The sequence below is a fragment of the Papio anubis genome, chromosome 9 (assembly GCF_008728515.1).
Source record: "Papio anubis isolate 15944 chromosome 9, Panubis1.0, whole genome shotgun sequence".
Taxonomy (NCBI): Eukaryota; Metazoa; Chordata; class Mammalia; order Primates; family Cercopithecidae; genus Papio; species Papio anubis.
This window is the reverse complement of record NC_044984.1, coordinates 95,805,520-95,828,503: the sequence shown is the minus strand read 5'-3', so window position 1 is coordinate 95,828,503 and position 22,984 is coordinate 95,805,520. Positions and strand designations below refer to the sequence as shown.

The 22,984-nt window shown below is 41.3% G+C and overlaps 1 protein-coding gene and 1 non-coding gene across 4 annotated transcripts; both read right to left on the bottom strand.

Moving 5' to 3' along the window:
* Positions 1-1,127: 1,127 nt before the first annotated feature.
* On the bottom strand, positions 1,128-14,793 carry SPIC (Spi-C transcription factor). Of its 3 annotated transcripts, none has more exons than XM_009181519.4 (6): positions 13,148-14,793; positions 11,748-11,827; positions 10,995-11,088; positions 9,118-9,182; positions 6,100-6,208; positions 1,128-2,738 (listed from the first exon to the last, which is right to left on the bottom strand). In XM_009181519.4, exons 2-6 carry the CDS (start codon positions 11,748-11,750, stop codon positions 2,311-2,313), a joined length of 699 nt encoding a protein of 232 aa, XP_009179783.1. In that variant the 5' UTR covers positions 11,751-11,827; positions 13,148-14,793; the 3' UTR covers positions 1,128-2,310. The 3 variants fall into 3 exon arrangements, with proteins under 3 accessions (XP_009179783.1, XP_017801636.1, XP_003907080.1); XM_017946147.3 differs by having other exon boundaries at positions 2,086-2,738; positions 9,118-9,230; positions 11,748-11,793; positions 13,148-14,616; XM_003907031.5 differs by having other exon boundaries at positions 2,086-2,738; positions 9,118-9,230; positions 13,148-14,606.
* Positions 14,794-21,749: 6,956 nt separating this feature from the next.
* Positions 21,750-21,866, bottom strand: LOC116269112. The gene has a single exon (XR_004176417.1). It is a non-coding gene; the product is annotated as a U5 spliceosomal RNA (small nuclear RNA).
* Between the last annotated feature and the right edge of the window lie 1,118 nt (positions 21,867-22,984).

The following is a 22,984-nucleotide window of genomic DNA, read 5'->3' as shown; positions in this document are numbered from 1 at the left end:
TTCAGCTAGAAAGCTGAAGTTGACAAAGCTGGAGGTATCACACTACCTGATTTTAAACTATACTGCAAAGCTATACTAATCAAAACAGCATGGAATTGGCAAAAAAGAAAAAGAAAACAGATTAGAGAGCCCAGAGATGAATCTAACTGATTTCCAACAAATATGCCAAGAAGAAAAAGGCAGCTTTATTCAATAAATGGTGTAGGGGAAACTGAATTTCAGCACACAGAAAAATAAAATTGGACCCTTATTTCAACACCATATACCAAAGTCAATTCAAAATGGATTAAAAACTTAAACATTCCTGCATTAGTTTGCTCGGGAAAATTGTCAACAAGAAAAGAAAGAAAGAAAGAAAAAAAGACTTAAACATAAGAGCAAGAACCCTAAAACTACTTGAAGAAAACATAGGGGGGTCAGATGATAGCCTTCAGAAAGAAAGAAAGAAGAAAGAAAGAGAGAGAGAGAAGAAAGAAAGAGAGAAAGAGAGAGAGAGAGAGAGGGGGGGAGGCAGGGAAGAACACATAGGGGAAACATACAAGACATTGGTCTGGGTAAAGATATGTTGGATTTGGTCCCAAAAGCATGGACAACAAAATTAAATATGGACAAATGGTATTACAGCAAACTAAAAAGTTTCTTAGTTTATGATGTGTAGCTAAAACAAACAAACTAAAAAGTAAGGAAACAATCACCAGAGTAAAGAGACAACTTATGGAATGGGAAAAAATATTTTCAAGCCAGACATCTGATAAGGGGTTAATATCCAATACATATAAGGAACTCAAACAACTCAATAGCAACAAAACCAAAAAAAAAAAAAAAAAAAAAAAAGCAATTAAGACCTGCTTTCTGCTGACCAAGTCTTCTTCCTTACCCCTCCCTAATAAGAAAGAAAAAAGGCAATTAAAAAATGGGTAACTCCTCCTTAGCATAATAGTAAAATTTAAACATTAAAAAAGTTTTGGGGCCAGCTCGGTGGCTCACACCTGTAATCCTAGCACTTTTGAAGGCCAAGATGGGCAGATCGCCTGAGCCCAGGAGTTAGAGACCAGCCTAGGCAAGATGGCAAAACAGTCTCTACAAAAAAAAAAAAAAAAAAATTAGCTGGGCTTCAACCATGTTTGTGTCACTGCACTTGAGCGTGGGTGACAGAGTGAAACCCTGTCTCAAAAAAAATGGGTAAGATCAAAAGAGAACGAAAGAAAAAAATGCTAAGGAACCGGAATAGACATTTCTAGTGATGTTTTTAAAGCCATGAACCCATTTTGGCACAAAGGCTTTATCATATGCAGTCATTTTTTTGTAAATGATTTTTTGTAAAGCCATCAGATATACAAGAGTGAATTTCCTTACCTGAGTACATGACAAGAAAATGCTGAAATCAATATATAAGTCAAATCATCTGTACTGGCACTGTTAATCTAGAAGAAGGTGGTTGCATAGAAGATAGCAAGAATTTAGACCAGCTTATTGAAGTGGGAAAAGACAAATCAAAGAGCTTCGGAGGTAGGGTCTGCCTCTTAAAAAAATTAAAAATATAAGTCACAGTGTTGTGCTTGGGAGTCAGCAGCCAAAAACAAACAAACAAACAGAAAAAGCTGTCATCGTCTGTGAAAGGAAAAGAAAAAAAGAAAAAAGAAAAAGACTGCATCCACTGACGTATGCAGAAAAAGAAACAATTTTTAAAATAAAATAAAGTGGGTAAGTTGGGAGCTTAGCAATGGACATACAGAATGAAGTAATAAACACAGGAGGCTCCAAAAGGTAGGAGGATGGCAGGGGTATGAGGGATGAAATCCTACCTATTGGGTACAATGTTCACTATTCTGGTGATGAGGATGCTACGCAATATACTTCACCACTATGCAATATATCAAAGCAACAAAACTGCACTTGTACTCCTAAATCCATAAAAGTAAAAAATTATCTTGGTTGAGACCTCTTTAAAAAATAATAAAATAAAAAAATAAAAATTTTAAAAAGAGAGAGAATAGTAAGAGCAGAGCAAGGACATTTAGTCTATACTTTCAAATGGGCTTGATCATTTGAAACAATAAAGTTGTTCATTGAATCTCCACAAAGTATTATAAAAAAGTTTTTTCATTGGTAGAACTTCCCAACAAGTTAGTATAGATCACATGCTCTTTGATAAAAGCAACAATAAAGTTAATTTTTTTCTCTTTAGTATTTGCTTTAAGAAAAAAATTCTAAATTTCTTCAGAAGAGGGAAAAAAGAGACAGAGGGAGAAATCCTTAAAATTTGTAGGGATTTCCGATGCCAGTAAACCATGAAATATGAGCGTATATTTAGCAATCATGGTGATTTAGCTCATGGTAATTGGCATATGTATAATTATAATTTGCATTCCAGTTATTTAAACTGAGATATTCTTGATCAGGTTGAACACATTGTGAGTAGAAGATCTCTTTCCCCAGGAAATAGGATGGAGAGAGTCTTTGGAGAATGGCCTCACTGAACTGGTAAGTCAGCTTCCTCCGGATTTTGGTAATTTCCCCACTTCTTCCGTAATTTCTCAGCGCCCTGGCCATTTTCTGGTAAGTCATGGTCTTCCTGTTGCCTTTTCTTTTCCCCCAAAGCTCGGCAAGTTTTTCTTTGTTTTTTGATACAAACTGAAAGATGCCTTTGGTTTTATCTACCCACTGAATACAAGATGCCATCTCTGGGTTACACAGGGATTCGTGAAGGTATTCAAACAGTCGCAGCTTCTTCCTGCCTAAAATGAAGGGAAACAAGGTCAGACTCCGCCGTGGCTATACACCAAGAACATCTTCAGGAAGGGTTTGTTCAGCGACTACCGAATTAAAAGCTGCATCGAGACTGGTTTTTCTCCTACTCACTGCCCTTACGAATGCATGATGGCATCATTTTACGGGACTCGAAGGTCAAGGATCTATCTGGTCTACTGAAGTTTCAGCTGGATCTTTCTTTGTTGGAGAGGTTAAGAATGTTGTCCGGTCAGGCGCGGTGGCTCACGCCTGTAATCCCGGCACTTTGGGAGGCCGAGGAGGGCGGATCCTTTGAGGTCAGGAGTTCACCAGCCCGGCCAATATGGTGAAATCCCGTAGCTACTAAAAATACAAAAATTAGCCAGGCGTGGTGGCACGCGCCTGGGAGGCTGAGGCAGGAGAATCGCTTGAACCCAGGAAAATCACTTGAGAATGAGGTTGCAGTGAGCCACTGTACTCCAGCCTGGGCAACAGACTGAGACTGTCTCAAATAACAAAACAAAACAAAACTTTCTACAGAACAATATTGAGCAAAATGGCCCACAAAGTTTAGCGGTTTTGAAGAGAAGCCTCAAAAAGCCATTTCCAGAAAGCAAGTCATTTGAAGGGGCTTTATTCAAATGAGTTAAGGGATGTAAATGCGCTTTGTAAAGTGCAAATATAAGGTAATATTAAGAAAATTAATACTAAAGACCTAGGCAAAAATGCTAACTCTGGGTCTGCACAATTACTTGAAAAATAAAAAAGAAAAACTCAAATGGAAATGCCAAAAATGTTTTTATATCACTTTATTTATTTCACAATGCAGTGGACACTGTGATATTTCTCATTGTTGTGAAATAAAATGGTACCACTAGAAGTTTTGTCTTTTTAGGAACATGGCCATTTATATTTCAAAATAACTAGGCAGGACGTTGAGAGAATCTGTGTGGGGTTTGTTCAGTTGATAGGATTTCTTTTGCATGACAGCTCAGGAGAACAAAAGTGACAGCCCATTTTGTGACTTCAGAGTTAGTCTGTAAATACCGTGCTCTGCCAGATCTATCAGTAGCTAAAAATTTGCAGCCAAATTCTGTTTTCCCTCGAGGAGGTATACTAGTGGATTCCCAAACTCTTTAAACAGTCTCTGGGGAATAGTACTTTTGTATGATACATTTATCACTCATCCAAAGACCTCAAACATTTTTACAAAGATTATCTTTTATATTATATTATCTTGAGTTTATGAATTGAGAAATGAAAAAAGGGACTTACCAAAAAACACATCGTGAATTAAAGTCACAGCTTAAACAAAACTCTCTGCCTCTCATTGAGTGATCAAGTCAGTCTTAATGGATCATCATCTTTTAAAGTTTTCCATATATTTTTAATATTTAGATTTTATTTATTTATTTATTTTTGAGACGGAGTCTCGCTCTGTCACCCAGCCTGGAGTACAGTGGCGCAATCTTAGCTCACTGCAACCTCTGCCTCCCGGGTTCAGGTGATTCTCCTGCCTCAGCCTCCTGACCTCAAGTGATCTGCCCACTTCAGTCTCCCAAAGTGCTGAGATTATAGGCATGAGCTACCATGCCCGGCCTATAATTTTTTTTTAAAGTGAATCAGGTAGCCTCCTTGAACCAGAAGCGGTTCAGAAAGACTCCCTCAGCTATATATTTTATCTATTTATTTATTTATCTATTTTTATTTTAATTAATTAATTAATTTTTTTTTTTTGAGTTGAAGTCTCACTTTGTCACTCAGGCTGGAGTGCAGTGACTTGATCTTGGCTCACTGCAACCTCAACCTCCTGGACTCAAGTGATCCTCCCACCTCAGCCTCCCCAGTAGCTGGGATTACAGGCACCCACCACCATGCCCGGCTAAATTTTTTGTATTTTTTGTAGAGACGGAGTTTCACCACGTTGGCCAGGCTGGTCTCTAACTCCTGACCTCAAGAGATCTGTCTACCTTGGCCTCCCAAAGTGCTGGGATTACAGGCGTGAGCCTCCGTGCCCAGAATTTACTTAAGATATATTATTTACAGGAAAAAATGCAAGAGTATAACCCCCTTTGTAATTTCAAAGGATATGCATATACTTGTACATGTGAAAAATTTAAAAAAAAAAAGCTTTTCTAAAAATATGTAAAATACACTGGAACTTTTACTTTCACTTTGTACTTGAGTTTGAGTCTTTTACCATGAGTATTATAATACTTTTATTTAAAAAAATAAAAAGAGCTAGACTCTGTCTCAGAAAAATTAAAAAATAAATAAATGAATAAATAAAAATAAAAATAAATAAATAAAATGTATTGGTGAGGGAGTCTCTCTGAACCTATTTTGGTTTGGGGGGCTGCCTGAATCACATTTTTAAAAAATTATCTGGCCGGGCATGGTGGCTCATGCCTCTAATCCCAGCACTTTGGAAGGCTGGATCACCTGAGGCCAGAGGTTCGAGACCAGCCTGGCCAACATGGCAAAACTCCGTCTCTACTAAAAATACAAAAAATGGGCCAGGCATGATGGTGGGTGCCTGTAATCCCAGCTACTCGGGAGGCTGAGGTAGGAGAACTGCTTGAGCCAGGGAGGCGGAAGCTGCAGTGAACTGAGATCATGCCACTGCACTCCAGCCTGGGCAACAAGAGGAAAAAAAAAAAAAGGATGATAGTGGAGCTGAAAAATTCCTATCACCTAGTATCTACTATATATACATTTTATCATTATTTTGGATTGTACTCCTTCTACTTAATTTTCTTTTAAAGTTAACTGTAAAACAATCAATAAATAATAAAATTAAAATTAAAAAAATAAAAAGTTAACTGTGAAACAGCCTCAGGCAAGTGCTTCAGCAGGTATTCCACAAGGCACTGTTATCATAGGAGATGACAGCTGCATGTGTTATTGTCCCTGAAAACGTTCCAGTGGAACAAGATGGGGGGGTGGAAGAAAGTGACAGTGACGATCCTGACACTGTTACGCCTAGGCTAATGTGTGTGTTTGTGTCTCCATTTTTAACAAAATAAGTTCAAAAAGTGAAAAATAAATAAACATTTAAAAGTTTAAAAATAGGAGGCTGGGTGTGGTGGCTCACACCTGTAATCCTAGCATTTCAGATGGCTTGAATCCAGGAATTTCAGACTCAGCCTGGACAACAGAGTGAGACTCTGTCTCAAAAAAAAAAATATGACGTCTCACCCAAGATGAATGGCTTGAACTGGTTCAAGAAGTCAGAGTTAAATTACTCTCAATTGTGATAAGAGAATATTTTGCATATACAATTCCAAACTCAGTTATAAATTCCCTTTAAAGTGGCTACGAGGAAGATCTGGTTCTTTTACCTATATAATGAATGATGGATCAACGTACCTTTTCCCCCCTTTTGCTGGAGAACAGTGGGTTGTACCAGCTGGTTTTCAGTTATGTTCTGCAGAGATTGATGAATATTTCCTTCAAAATAGAAGTCCGCAGCACTGTTCTATATAAATAATGTAGCAGGATGTTAAGTGAGACTTTCCCTGTGGCCTATTATAGGCTGAAGTCAAAAGCTAGGGGAAAAAGAAGCTAAGCCCCTCCCAGGTTGTTAAAGGAATTACCCCCAACTGCAGCCAGCCAGGTAGCTCCCAGGGCAGCACTAGCATCAAACCCACATAAGGAAAGGACCAGGGGACAGAGGGTAATCTTTGGCTTTGTGAGTCATGTCATGTCCTACCCTCCCTACAAGAAAGAAGGGATTGCTTAAAGCCCGTGGTACCAGCAGAAAGGGAAGATGGGCTTCCATTCCTGTGCTGGATGCCCATGTAGGCAAGGGGAGATAAGAAAGATGTCAGTAGGCAGCTAGGAAGATAAATTAAGTAATGAAAACAATAAAAATTTTATAAGACAAGAAAGGACCCAGCACGGTGACTCAGGCCTGTAATCTCAACAATTTGGGAAGCCAAGGCAGGAGAATCACTTGAGCCCAGGAGTTCAAGACCAGCCTGGGCAACTCAGAGAGGCCCCAACTCTACAAAAGTTTTAAAAATTAGGCCAGGTGCAGTGGCTCGTGCCTGTAATCCTAGTACTTTGGGAGGCTGAGGCAGGTGGATCACCTGAAGTCAAGAGTTCGAGACCAGCCAGGCCAACATTGTGAAACCCCATCTCTAAAAAAGGTACAAAAAAAAAAAAAAATTGGCTGGGTGCTCAGTGGCTCACTCTTGTAATCCCAACACTTTGGGAGGCCGAGGTGGGTGGATCACCTGAGGTCAGGAGTTTGAGACCAGCCTGGGCAACATGATGAAACCCCGTCTCTACTAAAAATACGAAAATTAGCTGGGCATGGTGGCAGGCACCTATAATCCCAGCTAGCTACTAGGGAGGCTGAGGCAGGAGAATCGCTTGAACCTGGGAAGCGGAGGTTGCAGTGAGCCGAGATCGAACCATTGCACTCCAGCCTGGGTGACAACAGTGAAACTCTGTCTCAAAATAATAATAATAATTAGCTGTGGCTGGTGGTGTGCACCTGTAATCCCACCTACTTGAGAGGCTGAGGCAGGAGAATCGCTTGAACCCGGGAGGCAGAGGTTGCAGTGAGCCAAGATGGTGCCATTGCACTACAGCCCGGGCAACAGAGCAAAAAAATTTAAATTTAAAAATTACCCAGGCGTGGTGGCACATGCCTATAGTCCCAGCTACTTAGGAAGCTGGGGCAGGAGGATCTCTAGACCCCAGGAGTTTGAGGCTTCGGTGAGTTACAATTGTACCACTGCACTCCAACCTAAATGAGAGAACAAAGGGCTGGAGGGAGGGAGGAAGGAAGGAAGAGGTGGGGGAGGGAGGGAGGGAGAGGGAGAGAGAGAGAGGGTGGGAGGGAGAGAGGGAGGGAGGGAAGGAGGGAAAGAAAGAAAGATGACAGCCAAGGGAAGGCAGAATAAAGAAAGAGGACAGGAAGAAGCAGCCCAAGCTCCTACTATTTACATATGGCAAGAATATGTGGGTTTCCAAGGGTTAAACATCGGGAAGGGGTGGGCTTGAGCTGTCTTTCCACACCCCAGTCAAGAAGACTGACCAGCAGGCAAGGAGTCCCCAGGAATAAGAGGTTGTGAGGTGCGTGCTAGAAAATGGGAGTTGAAGTAGAAAGAAGTAGGGCTGCCAGATTTAGTAAATAAAAATATTGGGCATCTTTCATTTTACCTGGGAATCCTAAGTGGAGGTGGAAGAGGTTAAGCTGGAACCAAAGCACTCTCTAATTAAAATTTTTATTTAAATTTTTTTTCTTTTTGAGACAGGGTCTTGCTCTGTTGCTCAGGCTGGTCTCGAACTCTTGGGCTCAAGTGATCCTTCCTCCTCAGCCTCCCAAAGCTTTGGGATTACAGGCGTGAGCTACTGCACCCAGCCCGAAGCACTCTCTTAAAATAAAATGTCTTGTGAAGAGGCCCCAAGGGAACAATTTATAGAAACAGAAAACGGACATTTGACATGGCATGATTGAAGGTAATGACGGAAGAAAAATAAAAACCAATTCACATTTATACCTCATCCCATGAAGACTGCTTGATAAAATGGATGTGTGAGGAAAATCAAAAGAATACATGAATGTGGAGATAGCAGGATGTTTCCCTTTGCAGGTGCTGCTATTAATAAAATATAAATGAATTGGTCCAATACATACAGATAACACTGAGTTTGAGAAGGAAAACAGAGCAGGCTAATACAAGACTGTAGGTAAAGCCAGTGCAGGGGCAGTTTGGACCTTTGCCCTGTGGCTTTTAGGGGAAACTTTTTTGCAATTTCCCAGATGGACTAAGGAGAAGCAATTGATGTGAACATCCTGAAAACACCTCCTTTTTACAGAAGTCATTCAAACCAGTCTGAGGCTAAACAGAGCAATGATGAAGGGTCACTTCCTTCCTAACAGCATATGATCATCCATGTTGACTGTCAATTTCAGACTACAGCTGATGGTCCTTAAAAAGCATTTTCAGGCAGAGCACAGTGGCTCACACCTGTAATCCTAGCACTTTGGGAGGCTAAGGCGGGTGGATCACCTGAAGTCAGGAGTTTGAAGCCAGCCTGGCCAATATGTGGAAATCCTGTCTCCACTAAAAATACAGAAGTTAACTGGGCGTTGTGGTGCATGCCTGTAACCCCAGCTACTTGGGAGGCTGAGGCAGGAGAATCACTTGAACCCAGGAGGCGGAGGTTGCAGTGAGCTAAAATTGAGCCACTGAACCCCAGCCTGGGTGACAGAGCCAGACTCCATCTCAAAAAAAAAAAAAAAAAAAGAAAGAAGAAACCATTTTCATAGTCATTGCTGCCTTTAAGCTGGGTTTCAGACAGTGTATGTGAAATGGAAGCCTGGCAAGAATAGGATATTTGACTGTTACTGACGGATGGTCTGATACTTACAATTACCGTTCTCCAATTATAGACAGGCTCCTCTGTAGGCAACACTCCATAGCAGCTGGAATTTCCTTTGACATGAGGACGATGGTTGATTAAAGCCAGGTAATTTTTGTAATCTAATTTTAAATCAGAGAAAGAAACTAAAAAAGTCAAAGTTTGTATTTGTGCATATATATATATATGTGTGTGTGTGTACATATATGCACTTACAGATGCAATTGCTCTTATCTGTTTTCTTGCCACTTTGCACTTCTCCTGTGGTGTTTATCTCATTATGCTGCTATTATGGATACTGTTATACATATTCCATTTGGAGAACATGCTCCTTGCCGGCTGAGACCTCATGATTTCTTTTCTTTCTTTCTTTCTTTCTTTTTTTTTTTTTTTTTAAGACAGGGTCTCTCTCTGTTACCCAGGCTGGAGTGCAGCCGTGTTATCTTGGTTCACTGCAGCCTGTGCCTCCCAGCCTCAAGTGATCCTCCCACCTCAGCCTCCCAAGTAGCTGAGACTCCAGGCACACACCACCACACTTCGCTAATTTTTGTATTTTTTGTAGAGACAGGGTTTTGCCATGTTGCCCAGGCTGGTCTTGAACTCCTGGGCTCGAGTGACCCACCCAGCTCGGCCTCCCAAAGTGCTGGAATTACATGTATGAGCCACCGTGCCCAGCTCACATGATTTCTCTTATCTTGGAACACTCTGTAATACCCTATGTAAACTTAATACACAACATATTTGCATTCTATTTAGACTACATAGTCCATAGGATAATGGATGAGGAAGTTTAAAAATACTTATTCTTCCAGATAGAATATATCTTGTTGGGTGGGTGGAAGGTCTATAAGATTTATTAGAACAATTTAAAAGCCTTTTCTGAATAGTTAAAATGAACTGTCTATTAGATAAATAAATGTCAACCAGATATTTCTAATAGCAGATAATTATGTATCTTTGTATTCCTGTGTGGAATGTCATCCTCTATATTCTCCGCATTTTTGTATGTGAGACTTTAGTTTTATTTAGGCTAGATGCTCCTGGGCATATTTTGCCTTTGCTAGAATTAATCCTGGATGCTTCAGGTAAAAATGAAAATGATCTTCTCGTTTTTGAGTCCAGAAGTTCCAGACCAGCCTAGGCAACATAGTAAGACTCTCTCTCTACAAAAAAAAAAAAAAAAATTAAATTATAGAAAAAAAGGTCGCCGGGCACGGTGGCTCACGCCTGTAATCCCAGCACTTTGGGAGGCCGAGATGGATGGATCACGAGGTCAGGAGATCGAGACCATCCTGGTTAACACGGTGAAACTCTGTCTCTACCAAAAATAGAAAAAATTAGCCGGGCGTGGTGGTGGGCGCCTGTAGTCCCAGCTACTTGGGAGGCTGAGGCAGGAGAATGGCCTGAACCCGGGAGGTGGAGCTTGCAGTGAGCCGAGATCACGCCACTGCACTCCTGCCTGGGTGACAGAGCAAGACTCCGTCTCAAAAAAAAAAAAAAAAAAAAAAAAGGAAAAAAACAAAGAAAAGGTCTTCTCTGTTCTGATCATTATTCTGGAATATAGTGGCGCCATCTCAGCTTACTGAAGCTTCTGCCTCTCGGGTTCGCACTTCTTAAGCCTCAGCCTCCAGAGTAGCTGGGATTACAAGCATGCTACCATGCCTAGCTAATTTTTGTATTTTTAGTAAAGACAGGGTTTCACCATGTTGGCCAGGCAGGTCTTGAACTCCTAGTCTTAAGTGATCTGCCTACCTTGGCCTCCCAAAGTGCTGGGATTACAGACGTGAGCCACCACACCTGGTCAGCTGATCATTATTCTTATATGTGTATGTGACCAACAAGCCATTTGATGTACCAGCAGAAGAGGGTAAATGACTTATCTTTACCTGGCGAATACTGAAGATCTCCAGTTGAATGTTGCCTCAGAACCTCAAAAGCATCCTCAAATGCTTGACCCAGCTTGTCTTGTTCAACACACGTCTATTGGAACAATGATAGAATTCTGGAGTTTTAGAATTACCAGTTAAACTGAATCTCCCTGATTTAAAATAGTATTTAGTCTAAAGGAGGGTTTCTCAATCTTGACACTATGGACATTTGCTGCTGGCCGTCTCTGTTGTCAGGGGGCTGCCTATGCATTGTATGATGTTCAGCAGCTTCCCTGGCCTCTACCCACTGGTTGCCAGTAGCACCTTCACAGATGTGACCATCAAAAATGTTTCTGACATCACCAAATGAACCCTGAGGCACAAAATCAATCACAGGTGAAACCCACTCCATGATAGTATAGTATTTAGAGAATGGTATTCATTCTGTAGTATAGTATTTAACATTATTGCAAAATTTTAGCAAGGAGTTGTAGAGCAGAGGAGAGTGATTTAGAAAAAAGGGTCAAGGAAATATCTTCAATGGAACAGAACCTGTGAATTGTTCTTTAAAAGTGAAATGCTCTTATTTTCTAAAGTATGTCTCCAAGACCTAAAATTGAATTGCTTTGCAAACTATTTCATATCCTTATTAATATGATCGATATATTTTACTTTTAAAATGAAGGGACAGTAAAGAAAAAAAATTTTAATTATTATGCTATAGACATCCTCTGTGGACAGAGTAAAGAAAATTTTAAAATGTCAACTTACCATATTTCATTAATAAATTGACAATTCTGTTCCTTAGCAGTTGTTGCTTGAAGAAAATAAAATAAAACAAGTTGACAATCCTGAAAAAATTTAATATTTAAAAAGCAAAATTAAATGCAGTCTCTAATTTTATTCTGAATAAGATCTTGCTCAAAGATATTTTCTGAAAATATCTTATATAAACCAAGAGTACCTCCTGAATTCTCTTTGATGAGTACAAATTTTTTTCTACAAAATTTTCTACAGACACTTCTTTTTGCTTTTCCATGATTACAAAATGTTTTAAATATTAAAATAGCTTTATAGTCAATTATCTAAGCTGTTTGATTGATAAGAGAAATTGGAAATAACTCAAAAGTATATGTAAGTATTTCAAAATTACTTTAAATATTCTAAAATTCTGAAAATCAAAATCCTTTTTACCTTAGCATAGCCTTATAAAAGTAGGACTTTTTTTTAAACCTTTCTTTGGTGTTATATTGCCTTCTGAGAATCTGGCAAAAGCCATCCTTTTCCTCCCATGAAAATTGGGCTTAAATTGCAAATAAAATTTAGCCTATGAAGACTATCTTGGACTTGTTTGAATCCTAGGTTAAGAAAACTGGTCTAGAATTTTGTTATTTACTTTCTTATCTCTAAGTAATTCTGATTTTACTTTAGGTAAACAATTATCACACAGACCCACAATTAAATGCTTTTAACTGTACATTCTATAGAACAACACAAGGAACAAACACAAACCAACCCACATAATAAAAAGAACTGTGGTGGGTCCAAAATTGTTTATCATTCCATTAAGTAAACCTAGCGATTCTTTTTATATAAGTGTTTATCTTCTTAGTATTTTTCCAGCAAACACAATGTGTTTACTCTTTAGTATTTAATGCTGAATAATAAAATGAGATGATGTAATCTAATGCCAATATTATACATATCCATCATATATCAACATAACATGTTAAACATCAAAATTCTATTTGGCTCTTTGAAATCACTACATCATGTCAGTTAAAAGAAAATAGAAGAAAATCCAGAAATCACTCTTTGGCTCATGGTCTTTAGTGAATATTATCAGTAGTACATATTTTTTAAAAGTCATGTCAATGATTTTCAACTACTTGCTTTGACTCAAAAGTGCAGAAGCACTGAATGTTGTACTTTGAATTAAATGCTTAAAAATGAACATGTTCTCTTTGACTAAAATGCTTCACAAGACTATCACAACTATTAAAAGTAGCAAATCTAAAGGGACGAAAAAGCTCAAAAACATTATTGATTACCATGATTGCTTAATATTTCTTGCATCTGAACACGCAGACAATGAGAAACACTCATTAGGCCAAAGGAAAAAATGAACAGTGATTAGAAGATATTTAGAAAAACATAAGCTGAGAACTTACCGGGAAGACACTTCAACCCTTTATAGAGATGTTTCATTAATATCAGAATGGTAAATTCAACGGAAGGCTATCGTGAAAATAAAAAATTATTTTCCAGTGGGATGGCTCTGACGAAAAAAATAGTAATATTTTTTTAAAATTAGAATTGTTAAGACACAACCATCAAGAACACACTGGCAGAGTTGCATTAAATAGCTGTTTTTAAGGAAGTTCTTCAAAAGGGGATTTTTTTTAAAAGATACAGTGCCTTCACAATTTCTATTTCATGATACTACCAGTAGACACCAGGGGCTATTATTTTGAAGAGGCACATAGTAGTTTGCACCCCATCAGCCAAAAAGCAAAAAAGCATTAGAACAAACCCCATGAAACCCCGCCCAACTTAGGTTGCAGCTCTTCAGATTTCATAGCCCCACTGGAAACTTCTAACCCATGCAACTCAGGCCCACCCTTCTTTTTTTTTTTTAATGTATATTACTTCTCTCCCAATTCTGGATTCTATACTCTCTTTCTTGCCTGTACTGTCAACAGCCTTCACTCTGGACTCTCCAAATCAGTCTTTCCTCCTAAACCCCTTTACTTACACTGCCGTTCACCGATCGCCTGACTTAGAGAGCTTAAAGGCCTAGGGCCGTTGCCCTGACATTCAAGGCTCTTGAACCTTAGCCTTATATCTTGCCACTCACTTGAGTGGGGATAATGGAATCCATGCTCTTGCTTTCCTCCACACCTAAATTCAGTAGGGGCTCCAAAATGGTTAGGAGAAGCTTATGGGTGGCTTATGGCCATGTGGTTGGACATACCAGAGGCTGCTGCATTCCTAATGCAGGTCCCATTCTCTTACTTGGCTTGAAGGTTTATTTGGGGTGGCTCTGATGGAAATTATGAGATGCTCCCTCCACCTATAATACTTTCTTCCCAGTTCATCCCCCTGCAGATACACCCTTTTTATGTTACCTGTCCATCAGTGTCCAAAGCGGCATCCACTTGTACGCGGTGGAAATAACCTTCCTGTGCCCTGAAACACATGTCTGCCTCTCACTTGGCTCACCTGAAACCTGCCATTTTAATAGCTGTCACCTTTTGGCCAGGGGGAAAACCGCCTAAGAATTTTTTGTAAACCTTGTGGGTGGGGAGAGTGAAGACAGCCTGTGATCAAAGCTGCCAGTAATTTCAATTTTGCATTGTGGAGCCTGACCTCACCTTTGATATGGGACTATTGTTTTGGACCAATTACTTCTTTGAGCCAATTTGTTATGCAAATGTAAGCACACAGCCCTTCTTCTGATATGTAGATCTTATAATAACAAGTATAAAACGGTAATCACTAATGTTGATTTGTTTTTAATCTATACCAGTCTACACCCTTTTCAAGCCACCTTATTTGGTTCATTCGTTCAACATTTTACTGAGCTCTTCACTCTTCTGGGCACTGCCCCATGTCCAGGAGCTACAGCCCTGAACAAATCCTTATGAGAAGAAATGATTTTAAAAAAATATACACATTGGAAAAGTGTTACATAAGAAGTGTCAAAAACAACAATACAAAAGAGAAAGATTATGAAGAGAGTGTGCGAATAGCCAGGAAAAATCTCTGAGGAGGAAACTGGTGTGAGCTGAAACCCAAGAAGACTTAAGAGTGAGCAGGCGGGCAGGGTGTCTGGTGCCTATATCCCCACTAAGCAACTACGCAGGAGGATGACTTGAGGTCAGGAGTTCGAGACCAGCCTGGACAGCACAGTGAAACCCCCAAGCCCTGCCTCCCCACCCTGTCTCAAAAAAATGAAGGAGTGAGCAAAACAAAAAGCAGAGATGCAAATATTTGGAGGAGCACCTCCTGGCAGAGGAAACAGCAGGTGCGAAGAGCCTGGGATGGAAATGAGCTTGGCATTGAAGACACAGGAAAAAAGCAGGAGGAGGAGAGGAGGCTGCAGGAAATGCTCCTGGGGGCTAAGAAGCAAAGTTGGAGAAGAGGCAGGATCCAGATCAACATACACATCAAGTCCTAAAATAATCAAAAGTCACGTATGGCAGTGGTTACCTGTGCACCCCCATGTCACAGATGAGGAATCTAAACTGAAGTTCGAAGATGTTTTGTGATTTTCCCTAAGTTTCAACTGCTAGTGAGGTGGGCTGGGCCAGATTCAAATTTGGGTTAATTCCACTTCACGTGCATGCTCTCAGCCCTGGAGCCCTGTGTGTGCGGTTGAGGCTGCCTTCGACCAGGTGCTCAGTCCCAACGGCAAACTCCGCAGCACCCAGCCCATACTTGTCACATATTAATACTACAGGTGTGGTGAGTATTTGAAATGAATGTAAACACAGTGAACTTTTTTTTTTTTTTTTTGAGACAGAGTCTCCCTCAGTCCCCTAGGCTGGAGTGCAATCGCGCGATCTTGGCTCACTGCAACTTCCACATCCTAGGTTCAAGAGATTCTCCTGCCTCAGCCTGCCAAGTAGCTGGGATTACAGGCCACCACCACATCCAGCTAATTTTTATATTTTTAGTAAAGACGGAGTTTCACCATATAGGCCAGGCTGTAATTCCAGCTACTCAGGCTGGTTAATTTTTGTATTTTTAGTAGACATGGGGTTTCACTATGTTGGCCAGGCTGGTCTTGAACTCCCGACCTCAGGTAATACGCCCGCCTCAACCTCCCAAAGTGCTGGGATTACAGGCGTGAGCCACTACACCCAGCCTGAACTTTCTTTTTTTTTTTTTTTTTTTTTGAGACGGAGTCTCGCTCTGTAGCCCAGGCTGGAGTGCAGTGGCCGGATCTCAGCTCACTGCAAGCTCCGCCTCCCGGGTTCACGCCATTCTCCCGCCTCAGCCTCCCGAGTAGCTGGGACTACAGGCGCCCGCCATCTCGCCCGGCTATTTTTTTTATTTCTTAGTAGAGACGGGGTTTCACTGTGTTCGCCAGGATGGTCTCGATCTCCTGACCTCGTGATCCGCCCATCTCGGCCTCCCAAAGTGCTGGGATTACAGGCTTGAGCCACCGCGCCCGGCCTGAACTTTCTTTTATTTTTTTTTTTAATTTTAAATTTTTATTTTTATTTCCGAGATGGAGTCTCTGTCTGTCGCCCAGGCTGGAGTGCAGTGACGTGATCTCGGCTCACTGCAACCTCTGCCTGCTGGGTTCAAGTGATTCTCCTGCCTCAGCCTCCTGAGTAGCTGGGATTACAGGCCCATGCCATCACATCGGGCTCATTTTTGCATTTTTAGTAGAGATGGGGTTTCACCATATTGGCCAGGCCGGGCTGAAACTCCTGACCTCAGGTGATATGCCTGCCTCGACCTCCTAAATTGCTGGGATTACAGGCATGAGCCACCACGCCTGGCCGATTTTTTTGTTTGTTTGTTTTAATGTAAATAAATTAAAACTCTGATATTTCTAGGCAGGATCTCATCCAAGTACTAAACTGGCCCTACACTCCTTGGTGTTCAAAATCAGAAGAGGTCAGGCCTGTTCAAGGTGTTATGGCCATAAAAAAGTGAACTTTTTTTTTTTTTTTTTTTTTTGAGGTAGGCTCTCACTCTGTCACCCAGGCTAGAGTGCAATGGTGCAATCATAGCTCACTAAAGCCTCAGCCTCTTAGGCTTAGGCTCAAGTGATCCTCCTGCCTCAACCTCCCAAGTAGCTGAGACTGCAGGCAGATGTCATCATGCTGAGCTAATTTTTAAATTTTTTGTAGAGATGGGGTCTCACAGTGTTGCCCAGGCTGGTCTCAAACTCCTGGGCTCAAGCCATCCTCCTGCCTCAGCCTCCCAAAGTACTGGGAATACAGGTGTGAGACACTGCATACAGCCTATTGGATACAACCCTACATTACAGATGAGAAAACAGAAATGCAGCTTTAGAGTTCTCTGTGGGGTTAAGAGGTGAAGTTGTTTTGGCAACTGGAAAAGATAACGCAATAGATTTTTAGCATTTGAGAAGTCAAAACTCCTATTTCTTGAGAATCTGATGAAAGCTGGCAGTTATTTTCCCAGGAAAATGCCATCAGCGCACATTTTCAGGCAAACCCTCCCAGTAGGGCCAGTGAACTCCAATTTGGGAGCCCCTGCAGTATATTTATTTAATATATGGACACCAATGTTTCCCTCAACTCCAGAAATAAGCTGAGTAATAAGCTAAGGGCTCTGAAGAGAGGATCCCTGATTGACAGATTCACTTTTGCAGAAGTTCATTGTCCTCGGTGGCAATGGAGATTATTTTAGAAAATCTTAAGCAACACATGTGCTGGCACACAAATCATATGGTGACACACTTCAGGTGTAAGACTGTGTTTTCTGAGAATAGAGAACTCCAAAAATGGAGATCAAGTTCAAGCTCTTATCATTCTTCACAATTTCTTCTTAAATAATTTAATTGTTGAAGTGACTACAGAATTGTGTCTTAATCTTGTCAAGATCTTTGGAAACTCCAATAAGCAAATAATAAAGATTGTTAGCAGACTGGGGAGAAGGTGCTAGAAAACTCCTCATGCTTGGCTGGGTGCGGTGGCTCACGCCTATAATCTCATTACTTTGGGTGGCTAAAGTGAGAAGATCGCTTGAGGCCATGAGTTCAAGACCAGCCTGGTCAACATAGTGAGACCCCCCCCCATCTCAATTTTTTTTTAAAAAAAGAAAAGAAGGCTGGGCACGCTGGCTCATGCCTGTGATCCCAGCACTTTGGGAGGCCAAGGTGGGAGTTCAAGACCAGCCTGACCAACATGGAGAAACTCCATCTCTACTAAAAATACAAAATTAGCGGGGCGTGGTGGCACATGCCTGTAATCCCAGCTACTCGGGAGACTGAGGCAGGAGAATTGCTTGGACCTGGGAGGCGGAGGTTTCGGTGAGCCCAGACCGCGCCATTGCACTCCAGCCTGGGCACCAAGAGCGAAACTCTGGCTGGGCGCAGTGGCTCATGCCTGTAATCCCAGCTACTTGGAAGGCTGAGGCAGGAGAATTGCATGAACCCAGGAAGCAGAGGTTGCGCTGAGCCGAGATCGCGCCATTGCACTCCAGCCTGGGCAACAAGAGCGAGACTCTGTTTCAAAAAAAAAAACAAAAAGCAAAACAAAAAGCGAAACTCCATCTCAAAAAAAAAAAAGAGGAAAAAGAAAGAAAAAAAAATCCTCACATTTGAGTAGGAGGAATCATAGAACCAGAGATTATGAGACAAATAGTTAACCTCACTCTCATTTTAATAATAATTACTTGCAATAGATATTCTTTGAAATTTACTGAGACATGTTTTGTGGCCCAACATGGAGTCCATCTTGACTGAATTTGCACTTGGAAGAATGTATACCTTGCAGCTATAAAATGCAGTGGCTGACAAATATCAATTATATCTAGTTGGCTGATAATATTGTTCAAATCTTTTATATTTTGAGGGACTTCTTTTGTCTTCGTGGTCTATACATTAGTGTAAGGGAAATCTCCAATTATAATTGTGAGTGTGTCTATTTCTCTTCTTTAGTTCTGTTTTTGCACGATGTATTTTGAAATTTTCTCATTAGCTGCATACTCAGAATTAATTGCTATGTGTTCTTGATAAACTGAGCCTTTTATCATTATAAAATTTCTGTCTTTTTTTTTCTGGTAATCTTCCCTGTCTTGAAGTCTACTTTGATATTAACCACCTCAGCTTTCTTCTCCTTAGTGTATATATCATTTATATTTTCACTTGCAACCTGTCCCACTTGTCTGTGTGTCTCTATTTAAAGTATGTCGCTTTAAGCAGCATATAGTTGGATATGGCTTATTAATCTAGTTTGACAATCTCTGCCTTTTTAGTGTTTAGTCCAATTTAGTAACTCCTGATATAGCTAGGTTTAAGTCTACCATTTTGCTATTTGTTTTCTATTGATCCCATTTATTTTCTGTTCCTTTGTTCTTGCTTTCTTACTTTCTTTTTTATTGAATATTTTTATTATTTCACTTTATTTCATCTATCATCTCTTTATAATGTGATTATATATTTTTATTTTCTTTGTGTATGTGTGGATTTTTAATTTTTTTATTTTAATTTTAATTTTTGTAGAGACAGGAGTCTTGCTATGTTGGCAAGGCTGGTCTCAAACTCCTGGGCTGAACCTCTTGAGTCAGCCTCCCAACGTGTTGGAATTACAGGTATGAGCCACTGCGGCTGGCCTGATTATATGATATACTTTTGTAGATTTTTTTTTTTTTAGTGGTTGCTGTGGGGATTACAATATGAATTTTTAATTTATCACAGTCTACTTTGGGTTAATATTATACCACTTTATGTATGCTGGAAGAAGGATAATTCACTTTACGTCACCTCCCATTCTTTGTGCCACTGTTGTCATTTATTCACTTCCACATGTTATCACAGTTGATTATTTAAACCTCACGTAATGATGTGAGGTGGTATTATTGTTCCTGAGTTCTATCTGGGACTCTATATCTCCTAGCTGTGTAAACCTGAACAAATAACTTAATCTCTCAGTTTCTTCTTCTGTAAATTGTGGATAATAATTTTACTTACAAGTAAGGTTACTGTGAAATTTATCCCAGGGAATCTATGTAATGTGCTTGGGACAGTCCTGGTTTTAATACATGCTCAGCCTGGCGTGGTGGCTCATGCCTGTAATCCCAGCACTTTGGGAGGCCGAGGTGGGCGGATCACCTGAGGTCAGGAGTTTGAGACCAGCCTAGCCAACATGGTGAAACCCCATCTCTACTAAAAATACTAAAATTAGCCTGATGTGGTTTCACATGCCTGTAATCCCAGCTACTAGGGAGGCTAAGGCAGGAGAATCACTTGAGCCTGGAAGGCAGCGGTTGCAGTAAGCCAAGATTGCACCATTGCACTATAGCCTGGGTGACAAGAGCGAGACTCCCTATCAAAAAAAAAAAAAAAAAAAGAAAAGGCCTAGGTCTTGCTTTCTTAACTACCCTCATTTTACAGATGAAGAAACAGAGACTCAGAGAGGCTAAGTAGCGTATTTAAGGTCATACGGCTAGGAAAAGATAGAGGTGGAGGTTTTCAAACCGGTTCTACCTGACTCTAACCAAAGGTTTTTAACCATTCTGTCTGACTTTGTTTCCTTATATGGAGTGAGGATGAGAAGAGAAGAAGACTGTGATAACAATGGCCTTATGTCCTATGGCTCTTGAGAGCTTTTTTTTTTTTTTTGAGACAGAGTCTTGCTTTGTCGCCCAGGTTGGAGTGCAGTGGCCCGATCTTGGCTCACTGCAACCTCTGCCTCCCAGGTTCAAGCAATTCTCCTGCCTCAGCCTCCAGAGTAGCTGGAATTACAGGCGTGTACAACCACGCCTGGCTAATTTTTGTATTTTTAGTAGAGACAGGGTTTCACCATGTTGGCCAGGCTGATCTTTAACATCTGACCTCATTTGATCCGGCCGCCACGGCATCCCAAAGTGCTAGGATTACAGGCGTGAGCCACCGCACCTGATCTTGAGAGCTTTTATGGTGCTTGAGAACAGGAGTAAACACACACCATGATAGCTGTTTTAGCACCAAAAGTGCTCTGCTTTTACCATGTCTGGGACCTGCAGCCTCGCTGGTAAGTGACAGAACCAGGGCTCAAACCCAGTTCTTCCTTTGCCATGTCTGGTACCTCTTCCTGATTATCAGGTTGCACAACTATGCCCCATAGGCTCTGTGTATCGATCATAATTACTTTAATGGCTCCTACCAGTGTTTACACCAACAGAGGAAACTTCTCTGACACGGAACTAGTAGGGAACAGCACAGCTACACAGAGAAAGATGAGACTACAGACCCATTCTCATGGTCCCCAATGGGGTGCCAGAGAGGTAGTGATTTTTTTTTTTTTTTTTTTGAGACGGAGTCTAGCTCTGCCGCCCAGGCTGAAGTGCAGTGGCCGGATCTCAGCTCACTGCAAGCTCCACCTCCCGGGTTTACGCCATTCTCCTGCCTCAGCCTCCCGAGTAGCTGGGACTACAGGCGCCCACCACGTCGCCCGGCTAGTTTTTTGTATTTTTTAGTAGAGATGGAGTTTCACCGTGTTAGCCAGGATGGTCTCGATCTCCTGACCTCGTGATCCGCCCGTCTCGGCCTCCCAAAGTGCTGGGATTACAGGCTTGAGCCACCGCGCCCGGCCGAGGTAGTGATTTTTTTAGTGGTGTGTTCTGAACCATGACTGATGGTGAAAGGGCACTTTCTAGTCTTTCTGAAGCAGCTAAACTCTGAGGATCTTCTGGTGTATATTACTGCATTCTAATTCTAGGCACAGAGAGGTGAGCTAAATCTCAGCTAAATTCTTTTTCTTTTTTTTTCTTTTTAAATTAGCCCTGAATCGCAGTGGCTCATGCCTGTAATCATAGAACTTTGGGAGGCCGAGGTGGGCAAATCACCTGATGTCAGGATTTCGAGAACAGCCTGGCCAACATGGTGAAATCCCATCTCTACTAAAAATACAAAAATTAACTGGGTGTGGTGGTGCATGATTGTAACCCAGCTACTTGGGAGGCTGAGGCAGAAGAATTGCTTGAACCCAGGCGGTGGGGGTTGCAGTGAGCCGAGATTGCACCACTGCACTCCAGCCTGGGCGACAAAGGGAGACTCCGTCTCAAAAAATAATAATAAAATAAAATCGCCTGGAAGATTCAAGGCCTCAAAAAAATTGGGTTAAGACTCACAATTGTTCCTCTCCACATAAATCTTTAGGAAAAGGTGAACATTTGATATAATCTGAAGAGAAACCAGAGTATACTAGACTTTTTTTGTGGGGGGTCGAGAGACGGGGTCTCGCTCTGTCGCCAGACTGGAGTGCAGTGGCGCAATCTCGGCTCACTGCAAGCTTCACCCCCCGGGTTCAAGCAACTCTCCTGCCTCAGCCTCCCGAGTAGCTGAGACTACAGGTGCCCTCCACCACGCCCAGCTAATTTTAGTATTCAGTAGAGACGGAGTTTCACCACGCTGGCCAGGATGGTCTGGATCTCTTGAACTCGTGATCCACCCGCCTCAGCCTCCCAAGGTGCTGGGATTACAGGCATGAGCCCCTGCGCCCGGCCTCTTTTTTATTTTTCTTGAGACAGGGTCTCACTGTGTCAGGCTGGAGTGCAGTGGTGCAATCGCGGCTCGCTGCAGCCTCGACCTCCCTGGCTCAAGTGATCCTCCTGTCTCAGCCCCACTAGTACCTCGGACTACAGGTGCGCACCACCACGCCTGGCTAATTTGTGTATTTTTTGTAGAGACGGGGTTTCGCCATGTTGCCCAGGCTGGTCTACCAAATTCTTTATACATCTTTATCTTAAGCCTGAAGAACACATATCCCTCTGCTTCTTCCCTTTTGGCCTCAGAAGTTTCTAAACCTAAGCCATTTACCAGCCTAGGAAAGGGAAGAGGAAAACGACTCCTCCCTTCATCTCTTAGTGGGTTTGTAATGCCTATTTTCACTTTCTAGTTTACTAAGAAGACAGACTTACAATTGATTCTGCTTTAAATTTATGTCCTTTTGGTTAAGAATTTTTTTTTCTAGCAGTTTGTGAGTGGCAACTCTCCCTGTTTTAACAAAATTAATTAGCGGGGCAATAATGTCCTTTTTACAGAGAAGCAGCATCCTGTTCTTATAGAAGCCAGCTGGTTAACTGGGAGTAGAGAAGAAGGGTGGGGGAGTCCTCTAAACTCAAAGAAGTTTAGGAAACTGGCACATTAATGGGATCCCAAGTTTTAGCTACGTGCTTATAACTGGCTATACATTTCTGGTTCCAGTTGTCATCAGTGAGAATTCACTGCTGGTAGGAGTCTAAATGGGGACAACCGTTTAAGAAAATAGTCTTTAGCAAAGCTTAGCTCACAAATCCTTTTCAGGCATATGTATAAGAGA